The sequence below is a fragment of the Podarcis raffonei genome, chromosome 7 (assembly GCF_027172205.1).
Source record: "Podarcis raffonei isolate rPodRaf1 chromosome 7, rPodRaf1.pri, whole genome shotgun sequence".
Lineage (NCBI taxonomy): Eukaryota > Metazoa > Chordata > Lepidosauria > Squamata > Lacertidae > Podarcis > Podarcis raffonei.
In genome coordinates, this window is record NC_070608.1 from 14,660,065 (window position 1) to 14,684,679 (window position 24,615).

General features: G+C 46.0%; 1 protein-coding gene across 2 annotated transcripts; it reads right to left on the reverse strand.

The window, feature by feature from the left end:
* Positions 1-24,393, reverse strand: TBC1D31 (TBC1 domain family member 31). Of its 2 annotated transcripts, XM_053395329.1 has the most exons (22): positions 24,239-24,393; positions 23,366-23,512; positions 22,709-22,824; positions 21,348-21,526; positions 20,810-20,961; positions 20,165-20,324; positions 19,007-19,207; positions 17,906-18,082; positions 16,657-16,736; positions 16,223-16,369; positions 15,885-16,018; positions 14,674-14,807; positions 14,386-14,565; positions 11,396-11,628; positions 9,720-9,872; positions 7,666-7,801; positions 6,374-6,466; positions 5,542-5,682; positions 4,837-5,031; positions 3,292-3,442; positions 1,178-1,309; positions 1-286 (listed from the first exon to the last, which is right to left on the reverse strand). In XM_053395329.1, exons 1-22 carry the CDS (start codon positions 24,313-24,315, stop codon positions 147-149), a joined length of 3,258 nt encoding a protein of 1,085 aa, XP_053251304.1. In that variant the 5' UTR covers positions 24,316-24,393; the 3' UTR covers positions 1-146. The 2 variants fall into 2 exon arrangements, with proteins under 2 accessions (XP_053251304.1, XP_053251305.1); XM_053395330.1 differs by lacking the exon at positions 1,178-1,309.
* Positions 24,394-24,615: the final 222 nt, after the last annotated feature.

Sequence of the window (24,615 nt, forward strand, 5' to 3'; positions counted from 1 at the left end):
CACCTTTTGTTTGGTATTTTATTTTTATGTACAAAAATATTTCTAAAGGCATTGAGAATAAAAATGGTCTAAAAAATCAGTCCCTTTGATCTCTTAAATGCAGCTCCTAAGTGGAAAAAGTCCATCTGCAGGCAGATGTTGTCCCTTCAGCTGTTCCACTGCGCATCTGTTGGTGGGGCTTGCTTTCCACGCGCCTGCGACATGACCTTTCGCCTGAGCTGTCTTACTTCCACCAGCAACTCCTGCTCTCTGGATTCCAGCTCTTGCCGTCCTCTGTCTAAAGAAACTAACAAAAAAAAAGGAAAGATGAGAATTAAAAGCCGCCTGGGGATTACAAGCATGGAACAGCAACTTTTTGGAGATCAAAGAGGCACAAAGTCATGTTTTATCTGGAAAGTGTAATTGCACGTGTGAAAAGAACATAAGTGTGCAGGATTGGGCACCTAGTCCGGCATCGTGTTCTCTCAGTGGACGGGATACGGGTGGCGCTGTGGGTTAAACCACAGAGCCTAGGACTTGCCGATCAGAAGGTCAGCGGTTCGAATCCCCGTGATGGGGTGAGCTCCCGTTGCTCAGTCCCTGCTCCTGCCAACCTAGCAGTTCGAAAGCACGTCAAAGTGCAAGTAGATAAATAGGTACCACTCCGGCGGGAAGGTAAATGGCATTTCCGTGCGCTGCTCTGGTTCGCCAGAAGCGGCTTAGTCATGCTGGCCACATGACCTGGAAGCTGTACGCCGGCTTCCTCGGCCAATAAAGCGAGATGAGCGCCGCAACCCCAGAGTTGGTCACGACTGGACCTAATGGTCAGGTAAGGTAAACCCTTTACCTTTACGGGGAAAACATTATACAACTGAATTCTCAAAATATTTTGACAATTCCCTTGCCAAAGGGTACTAATGAAACCTGATGAGAGATGTTGTGCTGAGTGTCCTCTTATTATCCTATAGAGACAATTCAGCACTAGACAGAAAAAGATCTAACTGCTTGTGCTGAGATACATAAGGTGCACAAAGTTCATAAAACAAACTGGCCAAGCTCCTGCAAATCAAGCTGGATCGCCACATCTTTATTGCCAGGTGAGAGACCATTTCGTCCCCAGCTAATCTCATCCACAGGATGGAGAACAAGCTATTCGTTTGTTCAGAAGGAGCCCAAAAGATTTTGCTTAGCCACTTACAGTGTTTTGATGCTTCTCCTGCCGGCAAATCATTTAAACAGACGTTGCCAGGCTGTGATTGAGTCTTGCTGGGTGACATGAGGGATTCTGAACTCTTTCGGGTCTGGGAGGCTCTCAAGTCGCGCAGTCTCTCTGCAGAAAGGGAACAGCAAGTTCTTGCTAAGTTACAGGCACACTTTGAGCCAATGTATTTTATCAATTTTACACCAAAGCCACCTCAACGTTATACCCTGAATCATGATGAAAATGATGCCATTCTTGGAGCTGTCATACAAAACCACTTCATTTATTCATGGAACATATTATCTGAATAATAATTTTATACCCTGCCCATGTGTTATCCGGAATTGTGTTTTGAACACTATCAGGACACTGAATACAGGCTTTCATATGCCGCCTTGGTTCATTCCTACACTAGCCAAGACCTTAGAACAATCTTCAAGAGCAACTCCATCCTGTCAGTCTAGCCTCAAGGCTCACAGAAATACAGAGCTAGTCTAGGTTATCTATGAAGCAGGATGACCCAGGAATCATCAAATACGAATTGGAAGGGACATGAAGGGTCATATCGTCCAACCCTCTGCAATGCAGAAATCTAAACTAAAGCATCCATGCTAGATGGCCATGCAACCTCTGCTTAATATCCTCCAGGGAAGGACAGTCCACAAGGATTATCCAGCCCCTAGTCTGTACACAATGAAGTAATGATGGAGATATTGATAAACTGAACACATTGAACATATTACCAGAATGATTCCAGTGTACTACTGTTTTCAAATCCCCTTCTTTCTCCAAGGAGCTCAAGGTGGTGTGAATGGAGGTTATCCCATTTTATTTTCATTCTAACCCTGACAGAATCATTTAGGAAGTTTGAATCTGGGCTCAAGGTAACTTAGGACAGGGGGGATCGCAAGCGCCTGGACCAAGGTCAAAACTTGGAGGGATGTGACTATCCTGATGTTGTGTAATACAGTGGTACCTCGGTTTACGAACTTAATCCGTTCCAGAAGTCCGTTCTTAAACTGAAACCATTCTTAAATCGAGGCGCACTTTCCCTAATGAGGCCTCCCGCCGCCAGTGCCCTTCCACCGTTCAGATTCCGTTCTTAGACTGAGGTAAAGTTCACAAATAATAATAATAATAATAATAAATTTTATTTATATCCCGCCCTCCCCAGCCGAAGCTGGGCTCAGGGCGGCTAACAACAATAAACAATACAAAAGTACAACACAAACAACACTCTAAAATCATTCATTATAAAATTAATTAAATTCAAGCCACTGGCCACTATTGGGCCAGAGCTCCGCGAAGATTGCCGAGGGAGGGAGTCAGGCTGTGCCCTGGCCAAAGGCCTGGCGGAACAGCTCTGTCTTGCAGGCCCTGCGGAAAGATGTCAAGTCCCGCAGGGCCCTAGTCTCTTGTGACAGAGTGTTCCACCAGGTCGGAGCCACAGCCGAAAAAGCCCTGGCTCTAGTTGAGGCCAGCCTAACTTCTCTGTGGCCTGGGACCTTCAAGATATTTTTATTTGAAGACCGTAAGTTTCTCTGTGGGGCAAACCAGGACACTGCTTCCAGTTTTGCGGAGTTTGTAAACCGAATCGTTTGTAAACAGGACTGTTCTTAAACCGAGGTACCACTGTAGTTAAGACAGCTGGACTACAATCTGGGAGTTCAGGGTTCAAATCCCCACTCAGCTATGAAGCTCACTGGGTGTCCCTTGGGCCAGTCACCATCTCTTAGTCTGACCTACCTCGCAGGGTTCTTTGCGAGGATGAAAGGGGGAGGAGGGGAACCATAAACGCCACCTTGAGATCCTTGGAAGATACAGGTGGCATATAAATGTTTAAAATCGGCTCCCATCAGCCTCAGCCAGCACTGCCAATGGTCAGGGATTATGCGATCTGTTGCCCAAGGAGATTTGGACGGCCACAGGATGCTCACACTTATCGTATCCACGATATAAGCACACTAGCTTTCAAATGGACCACAAATGTTACCATGTGCTTCAACGTTGATGTTTGAGGTAGTATTAAGGGGGGGGGGTGCGTTTTACAGAAATGCCTGAAGTAAATGAACAAAACACGTGGACTGCATGCAGGAGGCTTAAGCACTCACCAAAATAGCTGTCTTCGTCTTGGAGCTTCTCAGCCAATTCTACAGCATCGTTCATTTCCCGTTCTAGAAAGCGCTTCCTGTTGGCATCCAAAGCAGCAGCCACAGCCTGCTCTGCTGCTAGCTGCTCTTGCTTTTCCAGGAGTTCCTCCCACTGAAAGAAAACAGGCACAGAGAAGATGCTGTATTGAAAAAGGGAGAGAGAGCAGTTGAAGAAGGAGGCATCATCATCATCATCAGGGACCAGCACTCAGGTAAAGGTAAAGGGACCCCTGACTATTAGGTCCAGTCGTGACCGACTCTGGGGTTGCGATGCTCATCTCGCTTTATTGGCTGAGGGAGCCGGCGGACAGCTTATGGGTCATGTGGCCAGAATGACGAACCAGAGCAGCGCACAGAAACGCCATTTACCTTCCCGCTGGAGTGGTACCTATTTATCTACTTGCACTGGTGTGCTTTTGAACTGCTAGGTTGGCAGGAGCAGGGACCGAGCAACGGGAGCTCACCCCGTTGCGGGGATTCGAACCGCCGACCTTCTGATCGGCAAGTCCTAGGCTCTGTGGTTTAACCCACAGTGCCACCCGCGTCTCCTACCCTGGCCTCAAATTCCTGCAGAGCTTTCTACGAAGGCGATGGAAAGAGGCATAAGTGCAGGGATCCCAGTTGGTGTGGGGGTCAGGTGGGATTGCTATGAGGAATTATGAAAAATAGAGCACACCATTGGGTCAGCGATGAAAGCATTGCTTTGACTGGGCTTGATTCATTGACAATAATTTCTGATCAAATACCACAAGCCTCTGCATCTCTGTCTATTCTCTCTGCCTGATAGTCACGTATAGCATATTACACAGGCCAGTTGCTTCACCAGGCATCCTGGGTCATAAATACAGAAGGCAGCTTTTGATATAGCTTTTGTTAGTTTTGTTAATCTTAGGGCCAGGAAGAGAGTTCAGGAAGAGAGTTCACAAGGAGATGGTAGATACTACCTGTCCTTCCTCTCCTGTTTACTGCTGTTTATGACCTCCGGGGTTTGCTAAAAGCATTACTCCTTGATTCCTATTTTATTTACTCTGAACTATGTATGCATCCTCAAGTAGGAAATAGTTTCTTTGTAGTTAAAAGGATTTCTCTGATCTAACTTTGTCCCACATGGGGATGTTTTTGAAATGCTCAGAGGACATCTGATTGGTTTTTACAGCACTGGGTTATAAGTTCTTTTGTTAATAAAAGGGACCTGGGCCAGGGTGTGACAGATTATTATGTGCACTTCCTCCCAGAGTCTTGCTGGCCAAGCCTCGTGTGTATTTTATTAATCAGGGTCCAATCCTTCCTTGCCTTTGGAACGCAACAGTTGGGACTGCATCGAGGGAGCAAACGGGCTGCTGCATTTTGAAGGAACAGGAAGCAACACACCGTAAGCCGCCCAACCAGAGCCACGCAAGAGGTGCAGTTCATCAGCCACAGAAGTGGTCCCTCCCCGTGCCCTGTGACCCAACCGCGTGCACCAGCAGAGGCACAAACAACTCTGGCCAACCTCTCAGCACTCACTTTTCTGGCTTCCTCCTCTTTCATTGCCCCAAACAGCTCTGACTCTGCCATTCTGTTGTTACGGAGGTGCTTAGCCAGCTCTCGATATCGCAGGTCACGATCCAGATCGCTGCTTCGTTGCTTGCGCAGGACCTGAGTCCGCCAGTCCGTGTTAATGTGCTCTTGATCTGCTTTGGCCAAGCATTCTTCAACCACCTCAAAAAAAGAAAAGAGAAAAAAGATACCATTTGCATCAGGGAGAGACAGGCTTTGAGTCCGTTCCCTTGAGGAATGTGCCAGGTTTGTAAGAAGAGCCTCATTGCTTGCCTATGAAGGGTGAAAATTGTCAGCAGGCGATCAAAAAAGGAGGCTTTGCAAAAAGGAATCCCCCCCCCGCCATTATCCGCAAATCACTAATAAATGAGTATATTTGGGTAAGTGGAGCAGACCTTTTGTGAACTTTCTGTGTAACCCTGAAAGTACAGTAGCTTGCTTTGCTTAAAAGACATCTAGAGATGAATAGGCATGTGAAGCCAGGAGACACTGGCCTGGTTTGAGGGCACAGAGTCACACTCCCCAACAGTAGCACCACTACCATTCACTGAGATAGCGTGGGGCAGGGTGGGCACAAGATGCGGGTCACAATATTGATTATGAATTATGGGAAATGTTGTGTGTTTCAACACAAGGTTAAAAATCAGGAGCTAAAACAATTTCTGCTCTTACTTGCTTTGCATTTGATTCTCCGTCCTGCTCAATTTCAACCAGTCTCTGAAGGAAAAGGTCTTCGTGATCAGCTTTTGCTCGGCTCGCGTCCAGCTCCCCTTTCACTTCCTGAGCCACACTTTCCTGCTCTTTGAGTAGTTTCTGCCAAGGTAGAAACTTTGGTTAGAAACAAGGATGGCATGGAATAATGTTTTTTATCAGCTAGAGTTTGTTTTGTATCAGAAGCACGAACAGGAATGCATCTTCAAAAGGTACAAAAAGGACTGAACTGCCATGCCGAACAAGAGGAGCCGGAGTGATTCTGCAGGTTAGAACAGCCGGATTTCTAGCCTGTTGCCAATTTGAAGCTCAGATCTGGCAGCACAGAATCACAGAGTTGGAAGCGATCCCTGAGGATCATCGAGTCTGGCCCCCCTGCAATGCAGGAATCTCAACTAAATCATACATAACAGATGGCCACCCAACCTCTTCGGTCCCTCTCCAACACAGTAAACTTTCCAAGCCACTCAGCTTTCCATCTGCATCCAATCTCAACTTTGACAGTGAAGAGGATAAAAGGTCTATCCCACCGTAGAGATGCATCAAATGTCCACCGAACCACAGTAAATAACAGGGCAAGGCATAATCCAAATTAATAATAATAATAATAATAATAATAATAATAATTAATAATAATAATAACAATTTATACCCACCCATCTGGCTGGGTTTCTCCAGCCACTCTGGGCGGCTCCCAACAGAATTAAAAGCACAATAAAACCTCAAACATTAAAAACCTCCCTAAACAGGGCTGCCTTCTGATGAGATAGGACTGCAAGCGAAGTGCACAAACCTCCTCAAAAAGCCGCCTTTGTGCTGTGAGCTCCATCTGCCGCACTTCTACATCCTGAACTGTAGCAGCAGTTTCTTGCTCTCTCATAGACGCCTAGGACAGAAAGATATTGTTAGCCCAGAAGAGCAACAATGTCCCTTCTTTTGTTGCCAGCATCTCCATATACAGTGGTACCTTGGTCCTCAAACTTAATCTGTTCCAGGAGCCCATTCGACTTCCAAAATGGTTCACAAACCAAGGTGCGGCTTCCAATTGGCTGCAGGAGCTTCCTGCACTCAATCGGAAGCCGCGTCGGACGTTCGGCTTCCAAAAAACGTTTGCAAACCAAACCATTTGTGGCGTTTGGGAGCCAAAATGGTCGAGTACCAAGGTACAACTGTATATATAGATAAATAACAACAATACACCCACACCCACACCAGGGTGGAGGGAAGCGGTATCATTAACCAATACAACTTCTTGTAAAAAGGCATCGTCCACCTCTCAGCCTCCCCTTACAGCAGCCTTTCTCACCCTGTGGGCCCCCAGATGTTGTTGAACTACAACTCCCATCACCCCTAGCTAGCAAGGCCAGAGCTCAGGGATAATGGGAGTTGTAGTCCAACAACAACTGGGGACCCACAGGTTGAGAACCGCTGCCTTGCAGCTTTCCTACTTGGATCTAGACCAGCAGGGTCATCATCATCAACCTTTTTATTCGACCGTCAGTCAGAAAAAAGTACATTTGTCAATACACAGTTAAAACATCCAGGAAGATTTTAGAACTTAGCCAACACTAAAATGGGCTAAACAGATAGCCCCATATCAATACAGTCAATTATAGTCTTGCAACGCTTAAAAGCTAAAAAAAGAAATTTGGCCACCAAGGAAGGTATAGCTCTAGTGACATTATTCAGCAAGTGTAAAACCTGGTTTTCTCCGGGTAGGAAGCTAAATTGACATAGGAGTGGGTCTATAAAATTTTGGACCAGCAGGGTCTAACTTTTCAGGTCTGGATGAACCCAACCCCATAGTGAAGTTGTCTGGGGCTGGATCCACACACTCAAACGATGGCTACTTGGCCATAGAGAGACCAGCTCGCCCAACTCAAGAAAGCTGTTAGATGCCCTGGGAAACGAGAGAGTGCTCCAAAAGCCCTCAAAGTCGCGACACCTGCTGGTTTCTGCAATCCACTTTCGGTTTGGTCCATACCCAAGCAGGAGAAAGATGAAGAGCAGTTTAAAGGCAGAATAGTAAAGCCGAGATGGGAAGCCTTTGGCCCTTCCCAGTGTTGCTGCTGGACAGAGCTTTACCTTTCTTGCAATTTCATCATCAAGCCGTTTGAGCTCCATTTCCCGCTGATCTTGCTGGTACTTCAGGAAACGCCTCCTGGCGGCTTCCAGTAACTGCAGCTCCTTCACTTTCAGCTCTCGCTTCACAGCCGCTAGTCTTTAAAATGCAAACAAAGAGACAGGAATCAAGGAGGGCAGGAACAAGTGACCCTCTTGTGATACGGAAGTGACACTGTGCATTAGTAGCCTTTTCTAAGCAGCTGGCCATCAGCCCCAGCTACCATTGCCAGGGATAATGGGAAGTGTAGCCCAAAAACTGATGCAGTGTGAAATTCTGGAAGCAGCTTCCAGCTGCCTACTGTAGCAATTCTCACTCTATGACAGGGATAAAAATCAAAGATTTTTTAAAAAATACAACAGATTTTAAAATTTTAAATCGGATTTTTAAAATAAAACGCTTCTGGAGGAAAAATCTTTCTAAAGATAGTTTTCTATTTAAGTTACATTGCACAGTGGTACCTTGGTTTTCAAATTTAACCCGTCCTGGAAGTCTGTTCCAAAACCAAAGCGTTCTTATATATTAACAAAGCTGTATTCGACGGATGAAAGTACATGATGTTTGACATGATTGAGAAACTAAGATGTGGAGATATGCTTCAGAGATCCAGACCGTGGGGAGCTCCGAAAATTTAATAAATATAATTTGGACTATAATTTGGTCTTTTTTATTTTAGTTTTATATTTTAATTGGATGTTTTTTATTGGAAAATCAATAAAAATGATTTAAAAAAAAACAAAAACAAAGCGTTCTTAAACCAAGGCGCGCTTTGCCATAGAAAGCAATGCAAAATGGTTTAATCCGTTCCAGACAATTAAAAACAACCCCTAAAACAGCAATTCAACATGAATTTTACTATCTAATGAGACCATTGATCCATAAAATGAAAGCAATAAACCAGGCTGCAATCTACTACCCGGTATCAAAAACTGGAAGTGATCTACCCATTGCCATTGGAGGAACGAGAAGGGAGGGGGCAGTTTAAGTGGGGTGTGGAAACACTCAAACTGGAGGGACGAAGAGCGCGCATGGGGTGTGCGTGGGGAAGGAGGTGGCTAACTGGATGCAGGAGAGGAGAGTTACAGTGGGACGGGGGGAAGGAAAGGGAGGCAAAAGTTCTCTTTGCCCCCCAAGCCAGCCCCCCTCTTGTCAATGCAGCTGGGCTTCAGAGCGCTGCCAGGACACTTCTCCTCACCAGCCCAATCAGTGTGATCTCTCTAAAAACGGAAGTGAAACACTAAAACCAGAAGCTCAGGACATGTCTGACTTCCAAAAAAATATTTCGAGAACCAGAACGCTCACTTCTGGGTTCGCGACGATCGGGTTCTAAGTTGCTTGTGAACTAGGCTGTTCAAGAACCAAGGTACCACTGTAGTCCAAAGACTATGCATCAGTAAATAAGGATTTGTTTTAAGTTTTTCATGTGTGCTAAAACATTATGGGGTTTTTAAAAATTGTTTAACCACATCAGTTAACAAACATGGCTACATATGCTATAATGTAATTGTTTTAGTTACAAACATTGTTTAAATTGTTATCAAGGAAATGATTATTTTCATCCTTTTAATAAAGTAGTACGGCAGAAAAGTTGTCCAAATATAAAGTTAACTTATTAAACCTCACAATAATTTCATAGTTATCTGCGTATTTCTAATAGTATAACCAAATCAGTAATTTTTGATATAACTGTAAAAACCAATCTGAAAATTTATTATTCCAAAAATGAAACCTTCATCTGGTTGTAAATATTATTATACCAGCAAGAATGAGTCTGTTTAAAAAATGATTTAAATCAAGTCTTACTGACTTGTGATTTAAATTGATTTGATTTAAATTAAATCCACCCTGCTCTGTGGCCCAATAGCGTAGAGCTTTTTACAGATGTAATCTAAACAGGGAAATGATATTTTGCAAGATGAAACATTGCTTTTTTTGCAAGACAAGTCCATCTGCGGAAGAGCAGTTCTTCCAGTAATATTCCAGTGGTCAGTACTAGGGATGCTAAAATGGAAAATACCTCCGCCTTTGCTCTGCTAGTTTCTCCTCTTCCTTAAGCAGAATCTTCCTCCTTTGCTCCTCAGCCTCCTGAAGCAGCTCTTGCTTCCGATACCAAGTTTCATCTTCCACTCTGCGCTCGGCTGCTTTGGCCTCTATCTCCTGGACCAATTGTCTGCAGAGAACAATCACAGGGAAGTTTTCAAATGTTTGATGTTTCATTTTGCTTTTACATTTGTTGGAAGCCGCGCACAGTGCGTGGGGTAATGCAGTTAAGTGGGCAGGGTTCAAAAAATAAAATAATTTCAAATTTGACTGTTTAATGAAGCAAGAGTTCAAGCAAGTCCATCACCTTTTCAGTTCAAAGAACAAAATTAGTTTTTAATCTCAAATACTATACGTAGGCAGTATAGATCACTATAGACTGGCCTAGATTATAAAGCAATGCAGGCTGAAGAGGGGAAAAAAGTTTGTTGTACATTAAAAAAAACACCATTGTTCCAAAGGCTATACATTTATCTAGTCGTACCTTGGAAATCGAACGGAATCCGTTCCAGAAGTCCATCTGACTTCCAAAACGTTCGGAAACCAAGGTTTGGCTTCCGATTGGCTCCAGGAAGCTCCTGCAGCCAATCAGAACCTGCGCCAGACATTCGGGTTCCAAAAGAACGTTCGTAAACCGGAACACTCATTTCCGGGTTGGCAGCGTTCGGGAGCCAAAATGTTCAACTCGCAAGGCGTTCGACGTCTGAGGTACAACTGTACTGGCAATAGATGGGCAAGTCCAAAAACCCAAGATATTTTTCTCTTCAAATGTTCAGTTCTTCCCTTTCACAGGGGCTCCTGCCTGTCAAAATGACACAAGGATGTCTGGTGGCCTTTTTACTTTTGCTCACATAGTTAGAAATCAAACCACACGGGCTAAGGAACAGTGATTTGCAAGTGTCACTCATCAATGGTGGCTGCATCTCCTCCCCTTTCAGTCAAATAGCCACCCGACCTTTGCAAAGGAGACCTAGGAAGCGTCACCTAAATGTTTAGCCAAAATCTGCTTTCCCTGCAATTTCCACCCACTGCTTCTAGTCTGGAGCCACAGATAAATACAGTGGTACCTCGTGTTACGTACCGTCCTCCTTGCGAGCACTTCGGGTTACGAGCTCCGCTAACACGGAAGTAGATGCTCCCAGTTGCGAACTTTGCCCCGGGATGAGAGCAGAAGTTGCACGCTGGCGGCAGGAGGCGCCCATTAGCGAAAGCGCGTCTCATGTTAAGAACGGTTTTGGCTTAAGAATGGAGCTCCGGAATGAATTACCATATTTTTCCATCTATAAGACGGCCCCCTGTATAAGACGTCCCCTATTTTTGGGGACTCCAATTTAAGAAAATGGGGGGAGATGGCCTCTGTGTATAAGACGCCCCCACATTTTGGACATTATTTTAAAGGGAAAAAACTTAGTCTTATACACAGAAAAATACGGTAAAAATACGTAACCGGAGGTACCACTGTAGGACCGCAGCATCTTCTAATGCAACTGATCTCCAACCAAGATGGTCCAAGTCCTGCTTTACAAGATTGGGCTAGATTGCCCTCTTGAAGGGCAGGCCAGTTTCCCATCCCCCCCGAGCTGCCAGTCATCTTTCCATCAGATCTGCGAAACAGGCTGCCCAACTAATTCCCCGCTGCCATCGGTTCAATACCTCTCTCTCAGGTACTCAATCTCATCCTGTCGGATTCGCTCTCGCTCCTGAGCCTGGTAATCCACAATGAACTTGGGGTACTTGTTAAAGACAGGGTACTGGCCCTTGGTCAGCGGCACAAAGTCCTCCAGCATGCGGCGCGGATGGATGTCAGCCGGGGTGCATTCCATGAGGTGGTAGGCCTCTTTCAGCACGGCGCCAACGTCGAGGTTGTTCCGATGGTGGAAGAAATACTGCAACGAAGGTGGCCTTTGGTTTAGGACAGAAATAAATAGGGGGAGAGGGAGGCGGGTGGCGCTGTGGGTTAAACCACAGAGCCTAGGACTTGCCAATCAGAAGGTCGGCGGTTCGAATCCCCGTGACGGAGTGAGCTCCCGTTGCTCGGTCCCTGTTCCTGCCAACCTAGCAGTTTGAAAGCACGTCAGAGTACAAGTAGATAAATAGGTACCGCTCCGGCGGGAAGGTAAATGGCGTTTTTGTGCGCTGCTCTGGTTCGCCAGAAGCGGCTTAGTCATGCTGGCCACATGACCTGGAAGCTGTACACCGGCTCCCTCGGCCAGTAAAGCGAGATAAGCGCCGCAACCCCAGAGTTGGCCACGACTGGACCTAATGGTCAGGGGTCCCTTTACCTTTACTAAATAGGGGGAGGATCCTATTTGGAGCTGGCTCAACTTTCCTGGGATTCTGGCAACTGGACCTCAGTCCTTCAGGTGCTGCTGAACTAAAACTCCCATCATCCCCAGCTGTCAAAGAGGCTGATGGGAGGTGGAGTCCAACAACATCCGCAGGGCCAAAGGTCCCCCAGCCTTGAACCTGACGGAACCTGCACCAAAGGCATTAACAAATTATACAATTTTGTTGCCCCCCCCATGCTAGAATTGATGGTTTGATTATTTATTTTGTTTCTGCGTTCCAAAATCTTATAAATTTCAATGACACTCCTGTCAAAATACCAATCCCTTATATCGCAACTGCCGTTTCACCGACTTCCATCCGTATTGATACATTAAAGGATTTCTATGCCTACAGATGAAGCGTTCAAACTCTCTCTTTCCTGTTACAGATAGGTAGCCGTGTTGGTCTGCCATAGTCAAAACAAATTTTTTTTTCCCCTTCCAGTAGCACCTTAAAGACCAACTAAGTTAGTTCTTGGTATGAGCTTTCATGTGCATGCACACTTCTTCAGATACCAGATACTTATCTGAAGAAGTGTGCATGCACACGAAAGCTCATACCAAGAACTAACTTAGTTTGTCTTTAAGGTGCTACTGGAAGGAAAAAAATTTTTTTGTTCTCTCTTTCCTGTGTGTGACAATTATTCTGTCCGTAGTGTTTCTTCCCGTCCTTGTAATATATTATATCTATCTTTTGTCAGTTTCTCCAGCATGCCTTGGGCGGCGTTTGTGTCCCATTGTGGTTTCAGAAGTTCTCCATTACTCTGTCCCTGGTTCATTGTTTTGCAGCTGCAAAAGTCACACTGTCCCAATAAATTTCCTGTTTTCCTTCACAAAGGCCCTGTTCCCATGCCTTTAAGAGATGCATGAGGGTGAAAATCAACAGAAGGGGGGGGGGACTGCAACATCTCTCCCTCTCAAAGAGTCACCACGTGGGGTCCTGTCCTTCTCATTTACATTTATTTAGCAGATTTCAATCCTTTCTCCAGGGCTACCACATTCTGTCAATGACGTGAAAAAACAGGATAAGAGGTGACACCTCTTCTGCTCGGGATTTGCTGTCATAGTTGGGACCCCCTTCATGTCAAGGGGCACTGACTTTCACCTAGAGCAGTGATCTTCAGCCCTCGGTCCTCAGATATTGTTAGATTACAACTCCCATTATCCCCGACCACTGGGCTAAGCTGGCTGGGGATGATGGGAGTTTTAGCCCAACAACATCTGGGGACCCAAGGCTGAAGAATGCCGGTTGAGAGCAAGGGGGGTTAACCTGGGTCTCTCCAGATTAGGGATGGGTAGACTCATTAGGATTTGGTCTGTCCCAGTTCTGCCTATTGAGGGGACCGAGCCTGTTCCACTCCAAGGCTGAGCAGATTCTCAAAGGAAAATTCTTAAGAAATCTGCACAGAAACACAAAGGCAATGAATAAAGAACAAATAGGGCTTATATAATGGTCTGAGGGCTGCAGAGCTATTTCTTGCCTTTTAAAAGGTAAAGGACCCCTGACAGTTAAGTCCAGTCGTGAACGACTCTGGGGTTGCGGCGCTGATCTCGCTTTACTGGCTGAGGGAGCCAACATTTGTCCGCAGAGTTTTTCCAGGTCATGTGGCCAGTATGACTAAGCCGCTTCTGGTGAAACCAGAGCAGCGCACGGAAACGCCGTTTACCTTCCCGCCGGAGTGGTACCCATTTATCTACTTGCACTTTGATGTGCTTTCGAACTGCTAGGTTGGCAGGAGCAGGGACCGAGCAACGGGAGCACACCCCTTCACGGGGATTCTAACCACCAACCTTCTGATCGGCAAGCCCTAGACTCTGTGGCTTAACCCACAGCACCACCTGCAAGGTTATAAAAACAGTTTAGCTGCCTATCTACAGTCTGGGAGTGGCTGGGTGACCTCTTTTTTGAAAAATGTGAGAAATACCTTTTATCAGAACAGAGGCAGCGCTGCAGCCGTCAGTCTGGCAAGACTGCAGATTGTGAAGTGGATCTGTGATCTGATACTGGTTGTGATCCACCCAGATCAAGTCAGGCGAGTATGCTTTGGAGTACCAATTTGGTGGATTCCTCCCACGTTCCCTACTCCAGATGTTGCTCCACTACTCCTCCAATCAGCTCCAACCAGCTCTGGCCATTGGCCAGAGATTATAGGAACTGTAGTTCAGCAACATCTGGAGGGTCACAGGTTAGTCACCCCGATATAGAGCTTAGCTATCTACTAGTGTGGACTGGGTCGTGCAGCAAGATCTTGGCTCCCAGGTGAACAGAGTTAGGCCCCGTGAATAGACACGCCGACCCAGCAGCAAGATGCTCACCTCAAAGTCTTCCTTCTGATTGCAGTGAAGCAAAGGAGCTCTGGAAGAGATGATGTAAGCAGCAACCACCATCAGAAAATAGGAAGGGTGGTTGGAGAAGATGTTATCGAACATTTTCAGCCATTCCTCCCTTGTCAGAACCTCCGAGAACATGGTTTCCAGAAGAGGCCAGGCGTAAACCTGGTGTCAGGTGGCAAAGACAATTAATGGTCACCTAAGCACAACACATTGAACAATCTCATGCTAATACTGTTCCACGCGAAGGTTGAATATGTATTTATTTTTAACCTGTGATGTTATATTGTAGCTCATGAAATGCTGAAGCAGCTCTTTGTCATGGTGTGCCAATATGTTCTCCACCATGCCCAGGATGTTGACTGGAAGGTTGGGGAAAAACTCGAACCAGTGCTGACACCAATTAACTAAAATGAAATGAAATGAAAAGAAAAGAGCTTATTGTACTAACAGCAGCACACAAATGCAATTTAATCTGCAGTTTTGGTCCCGCCAATGACTAACTCATGTTTGAAAAGTTGGTTCATTGTTTTGCAGTAATATTGAATCTTTCTCCCAAATATGCCTTCCATTTGACATTTTTCAATTACAGCGTTACACGCTGTGACATTTTGATGCAGCTCCCGCTAGCATGTGAATGGCCGCCATTCAATCTTATTGGGAAAAGCCACATACTGTGTTTGGGGACACTTTTGAGCAGCGTAAAACCTCTCCCACTCATTCCTAATATTGGGTAGCCCAACCCTTATTGACAGAGGGGCTCTTGGGGGTTGAATGTGCCTCTGATCAGGGCACACAGAGATATGCAGCACATCCCACAGAAGTCCTCAGCATACCAGCCCTCCCTCCAGCCATCACAACAAGGGGCATTTTGCTAGCTGGTAAACAATTTCCACCTTTAATGGACTCACACATCCTTTACTGTGGAAATGCTAGACTCCATAGCTGCGCCAGCAATTCACAGCTCTCTGCTATTTGCAAGAGGTCTCTTGGAAGGCAGTGCCTGTGCTTGGACAATCACAGATTGGCTTAATTGCAGCATTTCCCAAACTTGTGTCTCTGGCTGTTTTTAGAACACAATACCCATCATCCCTGATCACCAGACCTGCTGGTTATGGATGATGGGAGTTGTAGTCCAAAAACAGCTGGAGACCCAAGTTTGGGAAACCCTGGCTTAACGGAACCAACATACAGTGGTACCTCGGGTTACATACGCTTCAGGTTACAGACTCTGCTAAGCCAGAAATAGTGCTTCAGGTTAAGAACTTCGCTTCAGGATGAGAACAGAAATCATGCTCTGGCGGTGCGGCGGCAGCAGGAGGCCCCATTAGCTAAAGTGGTGCTTCAGGTTAAGAACAGTTTCAGGTTAAGAATGGACCTCCGGAATGAATTAAGTACTTAACCCGAGGTACCACTGTATAATTATTCAAAGACAGCCCACAGTATAGGAAGTGTGTCATCATTCAAGAGTGCTCCTGCCTTACCTATTACAGTAGCAACCACTTCAAAGCAGATGAGCTGGTTGTTCTGGAAGAGTTTGACAAAAGGGAAGGCCAACAGAGGGACGTAGGGCATCTCGCCAAAGATGGCGGACCAGTGAGCTAGAGCAGATAAGGTCCTGTACATGGACAGAAGAAGCAAGTGCTCAGAGAAAAGTTGGCCAAGAAGAATCTCATTTAGTGAAGAGTTAAAATCAGCCTTAACTAAGCTGGCGCCCTTCGGATGGTTTGGAGTATAACTCCCATCAGCCCTAGTCAGTGTGGCTGAGCTAGCTGGGGCTCAACTTCCCTTCCTTCCCACCTGAAAACATGTCCATATTTACCTTTGTAGGACTCTCAAGAGTTTCCTGCTTTTAATAGGGTATTCATTCTGAAGGTGCACAAAAGCCGAATGGGTCCCTTTATCCAACAGGCTGCTAAAGGCCAAGTGGTTTTCTGGGAGATGAAGTAAGGACCGCCAAACAAACATCCTGTAATGACAAGGGAGATTTGCAGACACAGGCCAGTTTGTGCAGAAGCGGCAGAGCCATGATGCTAGCTTCCCAACAGGTGTGGTCACAGTTGCTTACTGCGAAGGATGAGGCAGTGGAGAAGTCAACAGGGTGCAAATGCATAGACAGGAGTGTCTCCAACAGAGCATATGCACCACGCTGGCTTCCCCACTTGCAGTAAGCAGCAGCAACCCCCCTGCTGTGGGGCTGGTGCAGTGGCTCCACTTTTGGTAGAAGGAAAGACATCAGGTTTGCACCCCACGCACCTGTATTTTGCAGGATACTCCCCAAATCCTTTCAGCAAGGTTCGCAGCCGCTTCTTGTTCAATCCATCGGGCAGCTCATTCTGGAACAGGAGCCACAAATTATTTCTTGCACTGAGATGGCCTTTTCCCGCCCTTCCTGTCTCTCCTCTCTAACCTCTTTCCTCCGTTTTGAATTCTGCACCTTGCAGTCTCTACTGCGGGTCCACATTATGACCAAGCTACCCTTCTTTTCTGTCCTTTGCACCTTGAAATGCCATCTATTGATTTTCAAAACCAGCTGGGTGCTGCCTTAGAGCGGCCACCCTTTAAGGCACAACTTTTGAGTCAACTGTGCATAATCACCAGCTATCTGGCGAGAGGGGTGTTCCCAGACTGGGATGTTTGCATCTCTCTGGCAGAACTCATCTTGGCCAAGTTGTAAGGGAGAAAGAGCTAGGAACTGGGAAGGAACAAAATGTGGAATGAAACATGTATCTTCCAATTTTTTTTTAGCTCAGAAACATATTGGGGAGGAGTGCCTGCCTTGGCTTTAGTGGTCGTAAAGTAAAGGTAAAGGGACCCCTGACCATTAGGTCCAGTCGTGACCGACTCTGGGGTTGTGGCGCTCATCTCGCTTTACTGGCCGAGGGAGCCGGCGTACAGCTTCCGGGTCATGTGGCCAGCATGACTAAGCCGCTTCTGGCAAACCAGAGCAGCGCACGGAAACGCCGTTTACCTTCCCGCCGGAGCGGTACCTATTTATCTACTTGCACTTTGACGTGCTTTCGAACTCCTAGGTTGGCAGGAGCAGGGACTGAGCAACGGGAGCTCACCCTGTTTCGGGGATTTGAACTGCCAACCTTCTGATCGGCAAGTCCTAGGCTCTGTGGTTTAACCCACAGTGCCACCTGCGTCCCTTAGTGGTCGTAGCAGAAATTTGAACCCTGGGTGTGCTATTTCCAAGGAGGAAGATTTATACTAGCCTCCTCAACCCTGGTGGCCTCCAGATGTTGGACTCCAACTCACATTGGCCTCAACCAGCATGGCCAATAGTCAGGGAAGATGGGAGTCGTAGTTTAGGAAAATAACAGCACATCTAGAGGGCATCAATGGTAGGGAAGGCTGTTCCATACAGTCAGTCACAGTAGTGGCAACCTTCTATTTCTTATTATTTTATTTATTAATTCCACCCTAAGAAACTCAGGGTAGTGTGTGTGGATTTTCAACTTCAGGAATCAGATCTTGGCCCTGCCCTGCCAAAGGTTCTTACCTCTTTATCCTCATGCGACAAATCTGGCTGTGGTTTTAACATTTTGGTTTGGATCTTTCCCGTTTTTGATTGCCAGGGTCTCTCTGAGATGCCGGGTGTCACTCTCACTGTCAGCTTGCTAGTGTCAAATTTGCTTTTGGACGACTCTTCAATCACTTTAAACAGAGGTGGGGGAGGCTGAAAATCCAGGAAGGAGATCCATTAAAAACCTTTCAACGCCAGAATACAGAATGTATTCTGTAAAACCTAGATAAAAGTCTAAATAATCCTGGTCACTGCCTAAATACAAACCAATATGCTGCTGAGTAAGAAATGTAGAGGTTATCTAATTCTAGAAGCCTGTCTAAATTCTGTCCTATAACTCACAAGAGGCATTAGTGGATAAGACAGTTTTCCAAAGACTCAAATCTGGGTTGATGGTTTTTAAGCTTTTAAGGTAGATATTTCCCCCCTCAATTCATTAGAATGGCGTACAGTAGTACCTTGGGTTAAGTACTTAATTCGTTCCGGAGGTCCGTTCTTAACCTGAAGCACCACTTTAGCTAATGGGGCCCTCCTGCTGCCACTGCGCCGCCGGAGCACAATTTCTGACCTCATCTTGAAGCAAAGTTCTTAACGCGAGGTACTATTTCTGGGTTAGCAGAGTCTGTAACCTGAAGCATATGTAACCCGAGGTACCACTGTATATCAAGGTGCAGACTAAATCAAGTAGTTTCCAACCCACCTTAAATCATAAATTAAGTCAAAGCCATTATCCTCCAAGGATAACTCTTCACCTGGTTTGAAATCAAAACTATGAGATGTACAGTATATTTGCTAAAGTAACACACACGAGGTGTTGCTTGCAGGGGAGAAAAAAAACTGGTTGGGAGGAAGAGTCCCCTGCCCATTGATTTTCCATTGCAACCCTCCTCCCACACCAAAGCCATAGCTTTTCCACAGCAGAGCATTGGAACTGGAAGCAACTCGGACCAGAGGAAAACACATTCAATTGCAGGCCCAAAGCAACAGTTGGCAGGGACTACCTAAAGAAATCCGTCAGAACAGAATGATGCACTGCATAGCCCTTTGGTCTGATTCAAAAGGATTCTTCTGATGTACCTTGTTTACTTCTTTTGTCAGTGCCTGGACACTATATATGTTAAGGCTGCCGTTCTCCATGACCGCTGCAATGTACCTCCCATTAGGGCTCACGGCGACAAGGCTGATTCCCTCCTCGTGGCTGCCGACATCAAAGAGTAGCTTGCATGTCCTTATGTTGATGACTCTCATGATACTATCTTGACTCAGCACTCCAAGAACCTAGAGGGCAAAGAAGAGGGTGTAAGAGAGCTAATGTGGAAGGGACAAAGAGCTTAATTTGCTTTATTAAGTAAACAGACATAACAACGCTGTGATCCTAAGTAGGACTTCTATCTGGGTAGGCATGCGTAAGATTATGCAGTAATATTTTGTAGGCAAGAAAATGGTTTTCATTTACATATGCAGACTCTAATGCAACAGGTTTTAAAAAATATATATGCAGACATGGAACTGTTGCGTGTCACATGTCTGTTTACATTCCAGCAGAGTTTGCTGGGAACTTCCGTTGTGTGTATAGCCTTTGCTTTTCCCCGTCTCTCTGAGAAGACAAAGAGAGAGACGACATGTTTCTTTGTCCTGATTTATGATTAATAAATCTGTAGTTGTAGTACGCTTCCACAAGCCTCACGCCTATTCTGTGTGCACAGCTCGCTCTGCTGATATAGTGTGCCCTGGCTTTGAAGCTTGGGTGCGCAACCCGAAAACGTGTAACCTGAAGCGTCTGTAACCCGAGGTACCACTGTATAAGATGATGCTTTTTGGCTAAAAAAAAAATTAGGCAAAAATTGGGCGTCGTCTTATACACAGATAGCAAATGCAAAGTGGGGACGTGCAATTAATGGCAGCAGCAAGCAGGAGATTGGCAGTGGTCATTGGGTGGGTAATTGGTGGCTGCGGCAAGGCCTGCTGGTGATTGGCTGGGGCAAGTGGGCGGGTGAGCTGTTGGTGGCAGTGAGTGGGCAGGCAATTGGTGGCTGGGGCAAGCTGTGTGATTGGCAGTGGTGGGCAAGCAATTGGTGGAAGTGACCTCCCCCACCCCCCAAAAAAGCTAAACAACATAATTTCTTAATTTTGGGTTAAAAATTATAGGAGTCGTCTTATACACAGAAAAATACAGTATGTGCCAGCTATAAGGAGCTTAGTGAACACCATTCTGTTTCGAACTCTGCCACCCACCTGATTAGAACCACCGTCAAAGCTGTCTGGGAGGAATTCGAGGTGGCGAACAGCTCGCACTTTGGTGGGCATCTGGATGATCCTAAGCAGCTGCTTGGACTCCAAGCACCACAAGTGAAGGTGGTTTGATTTGCCCCCCGCTGCAAGGACACGGCCGTCTCTGCACCCCAAAACAAGACATAGTTGACGTGAATGGAGGGGAAGAGTCACAGCACAGTGGTAGAACATCTGCTTTGCATCCAGAAGGTGTGCATGGACCAACAGTCTGACTCAGTAAAAAAAACCTGGCTCTGCCAGCTGATTGGAGAAAAGCACCTCTGCCCAACAGCAGAGGAAAAATAAGTCAAAAGGGATGAGACATTGACCAGAGGAGAAATGACTGCTGGGAGGAGTGCAGAGAGAAAAAACCCCATGGTACACCTGTAGCAGCAAAACTAGATGCCTTCATCTGCCCCAGCTGCAATAAAACAGGTCTCTCCCATATCAGTCTCTACAGCCATAGTACAAACTGTTAGCTTCCAACAGTTTGACTTCACCACCAAAGGCGCAATCTATTGCCTCTCAAGACACATGGATGCCAGAAAATCTAACCATAACTCAGCATTACCTAGAAGAACCTCTGCATGGTTGCAGAGTGTGAATTACCTTGTAACAGCAAAAACTTTATAGCTCAACGAAGATCCTTCAACGGGCGAAGGCAGCTGAAACTTGCAGCGAAGGGTATCAAACTCCCAGGCAAAAATAGAGTTATCTTTAAAGCAGCTGAGGATGGTGTTACTTAGTGGAAGAAAGAAAACCTGAAATCACAGTGAGGAAGACTTGGAAAGAGTCCTTGCATTGAGCAGGAAATACCTCCAAGGTACAGGATTCTAAAATATGCACTTCCAAATTTCAACTGTTTAATCTCTTGCACTTCTGTAATGGGATAGGACCACATGAGCTTTGTGGGACTAGAGTACTAGGACTCCAGGAGAACCTGGAAAATGGGGGAAGTCAGGCTTGAGTTTGTGCAGCACAACCAAGCTCTGGCAAAAGGAGGAAACACAGGAAGCGATCACTGAAAGCAAATACTTTGCAACAATGGCTGGACCAGGCCATGTGGTACTTTCTAAGCCTCTCTGAAAGCTTCCAAGTGTCAAAAAGGTTGGCAACCTTGGCAAAGGAAATGTTTCTTTGGACTGACCTTCTGAATGCCCACAGACTGGCGGACTTGCAGCTTTCTTTTCCTCTGAAAAGTATCGAGATCCCAAAGCTGGGCTGTGTCGGTAGACGACGTGATGGCATATCTACCGGAACCATGAATGGAGATGGAGGACACTGAAGATTCATGTCCTCTCATCCAACTAACAAGTTCTTTTGTATCTAAGGAAAGAAGAAGAGCAAAGAGATAAGACCATGGTGGGACCTTCGAGCACACAGTCTAATTCAAGCTTCTGGGGGATGTCTCAGCGGTGTCCGGTGCAAACAGGGGAAGCCATATGAGAGTTGACTCTGGCAGAGATGGTTCAAAGGCAGCGTTTCCACCCAGATTCACTTCCAGTCTGAAAGGTGAATTACCTGTCAGATGATAAAGGTAAAGGTAAAGGTACCCCTGCCCGTACGGGCCAGTCTTGCCAGACTCTAGGGTTGTGCGCTCATCTCACTCTATAGGCCGGGAGCCAGCGCTGTCTGCAGACACTTCCGGGTCACGTGGCCAGTGTGACAAGCTGCATCTGGCGAGCCAGCGCAGCACACGGAACGCCGTTTACCTTCCCACTAGTAAGCGGTCCCTATTTATCTACTTGCACCCGGGGGTGCTTTCGAACTGCTAGGTTGGCAGGCGCTGGGACCGAGCAATGGGAGCGCACCCCGCCGCGGGGATTCGAACCGCCGACCTTTCGATCGGCAAGTCCTAGGTGCTGAGGCTTTAACCCACAGTGCCACCCGCGTCCCTTGTCAGATGATAAGCGGGTATCAAAAACAACCAGTGGAAATACTATCATAGCACATATTTTGTTATGTTCTTTATCTTTGGTTTATTAATAAAAATGTGTTGTTGTTTTAAAAAGGAGAGCAGTGGAGGTTGGGTCAGTTCTGGATCCTGCCCTCAGGCTGAAAACGGTTACGTACCCATGATTTAATCAAAGATAATAAAACTCCAGTTCTGAGGTTCCTAAACTAGTCCATGGACCTCCAGTGGTCCTTGAGGGTCATTCTGGTAGTCCATGGTGTATTAGAGGATTTGTGACTGAACACAAGAGATGGGACACCTCTTGCATTAAACATTAATATTGCTTTTTAACTGCTGTATGGGTGTTGTTTTTAAAATAAAGCAACTAAAAATCACACAGCATCTAGATCACCACATTACAACTGCTACAACAGACAGAAAAGCCATTAAGTGGTCCACCAAGATCCTCAACAATTTTCAAGTTTTTTGAATTTTCCGTGAGAAAAAGAAGTTGAAAACCGCAGCTCTAGTTTTATCATCACACACGAGATGAAATAGACACTGAGAAGCAGTCATATAGAAGGAACACAGATTTTGTTAACCATGCTCAGTACCTGTATCAAAGCATTTAATGGAATAATCAGCCAAAGCCACAAGGAATTCTGTTTTCCTGCGGAGATTAAACGCTAGAGCAGTACAAGCTTGCATTGTTCGTTGCACCAGTTTGAACCTATTTGTACAAATCAAAATTATTACTTCAGAGGACAAGGAAAACTCATTGCAGCCATAAATCAAAGAGTGATTGTTGGTAAGACACATGCCTCAAAACAGCCTTTGTGATTATATCACAGGCTATATAGTAGCCAAAAGACAATCTTATGAAATGAATAATAACAGTTCTTAAAATCAACCAAAGTTGAAACGACACAATAAACCATGGTTAGCAAAAACCAGAAGCAAAAGCTTCCAAACTGCTATTTGTGCCTGTTCTTGGCAACAGGGTGGGCAGTGTTTGAGATAAGGCTTCCTTAGGCTTGCTTTTGCAATACTAAACTATGTTTTAGAGTTACGGAGAAATCAATCCAGTTTTGTGAGTATATAAACAACTGGGTAGGAACTTACTAGGGCCAGGAGGGGTAATCTAGAAAGAGCTCACCTCTCTACTTCATGCTTAAAACTGTGCTAGTGTATGTATCCCTCTACTGACCCACGGTTTATATATTTTTAATCAGAGCACATCAAAAGATAAGAGACAAAGAAGCAGCACTTGCCTGTTGCCCACCAAGTCAAAAACATAGATATTCCCTTGATGATCTCCAGAAAGCAGCGCATCTCCGGAACTGTCAAAAGCCATATTCAGAAAGTGAATGGTCTTGGAATGATAGCCTGTGGCACTGTGAATAATATTTACGATGACTCTGAAAACAAGAAGGTGCCAACAGCATGGTGTTATGAAGTGGTGAGAGCACCTTCCCCTACCCTGCATTTTAAGATGCTGTCTAGGCTTGTCATTGCTTTTCTCCCAAGAAGCAGGCGTCTTTAATTTCGTGACTGCTGTCACCATCTGCAGTGATCATGGAGCCCTAGAAAGTAAAATCTCTCACTGCCTCAATTTCTTCCCCTTCTATTTGCCAGGTGGTGATGGGACCAGTGGCCATGATGTTCGTTTTTTGGAAATAAAAAAAAATTGTATAAAATGTCAATACAGTGGTACCTCGGGTTAAGTACTTAATTTGTTCCGGATGTCCGTTCTTAACCTGAAACTGTTCTTAACCTGAAGCACCACTTTACTTAATGGGGCCTCCTGCTGCCGCCATGCCGCCGGAGCACGATTTCTGTTCTTATCCTGAAGCAAAGTTCTTAACCTGAAGCACTATTTCTGGGTTAGCGGAGTCTGTAACCTGAAGCGTCTGTAACCTGAAGCGTATGTAACCCGAGATACCACTGTATATGTTTTATCACTGTGGAAAATGATATGCTGAAAATTAATAAAAAATTATTTTAAAAAAGGAGAGGCCAATTCAGTAGTGACTGCATTGGAACCGAAAGGGTAGCCTGCTCTTGGACATGGGAGCTCCACTGATGACACCCAAGGACAGGGTCCCCCCCAACCCCCCTAAAGCCAGTTTCCCCGCCCGGTTTACCCCTGCTGCGTGGCCGGGGAGGGCTTGCGGTGCCAAATCTTCCCGTCCTCCCGGCTCCCCAGGTCCGAGCTCTGCATCCTGACGAGGAGCTGAGGCGAAGCCGCCGCCGCCTCCCGCTCGAAAAGGTTCCAACCGCCCAGGCCCCGCCCCGTGCCAACCGCCGCTCGCCTTCCGTGGCCCCGCCTACTTCGGAAGGCACCAATATCCCGCCGGGGGTGGGTTTAGACCTCCCTCGGCTTCTTTGAGGATTCCCGAACGCCAAAAGGCAGAACAAAAAAATTTTTTTAGTAGCACCTTAAAGACCAACTAAGTTAGTTTTTGACTATGGCAGACCAACACGGCTACCTTTCTGTAGCCAAAAGGCAGGAGAGGCTTCT

Bases quoted from the DNA above. Each gene is read 5' to 3' on its own strand.
- TBC1D31 (XM_053395329.1), bottom strand. From the start codon at position 24,315: ATGCAGAGCTCGGACCTGGGGAGCCGGGAGGACGGGAAGATTTGGCAC. The intron at 5,683-6,373 runs GTTTGTGCACTT...CTACCTTGGCAG, and splicing joins AAAGGCGGCTTTTTGAGGAG to AAACTACTCAAAGAGCAGGA. The intron at 287-1,177 runs GTAAGTGGCTAA...TTTTTTTGTTAG, and splicing joins AGGAGAAGCATCAAAACACT to TTTCTTTAGACAGAGGACGG.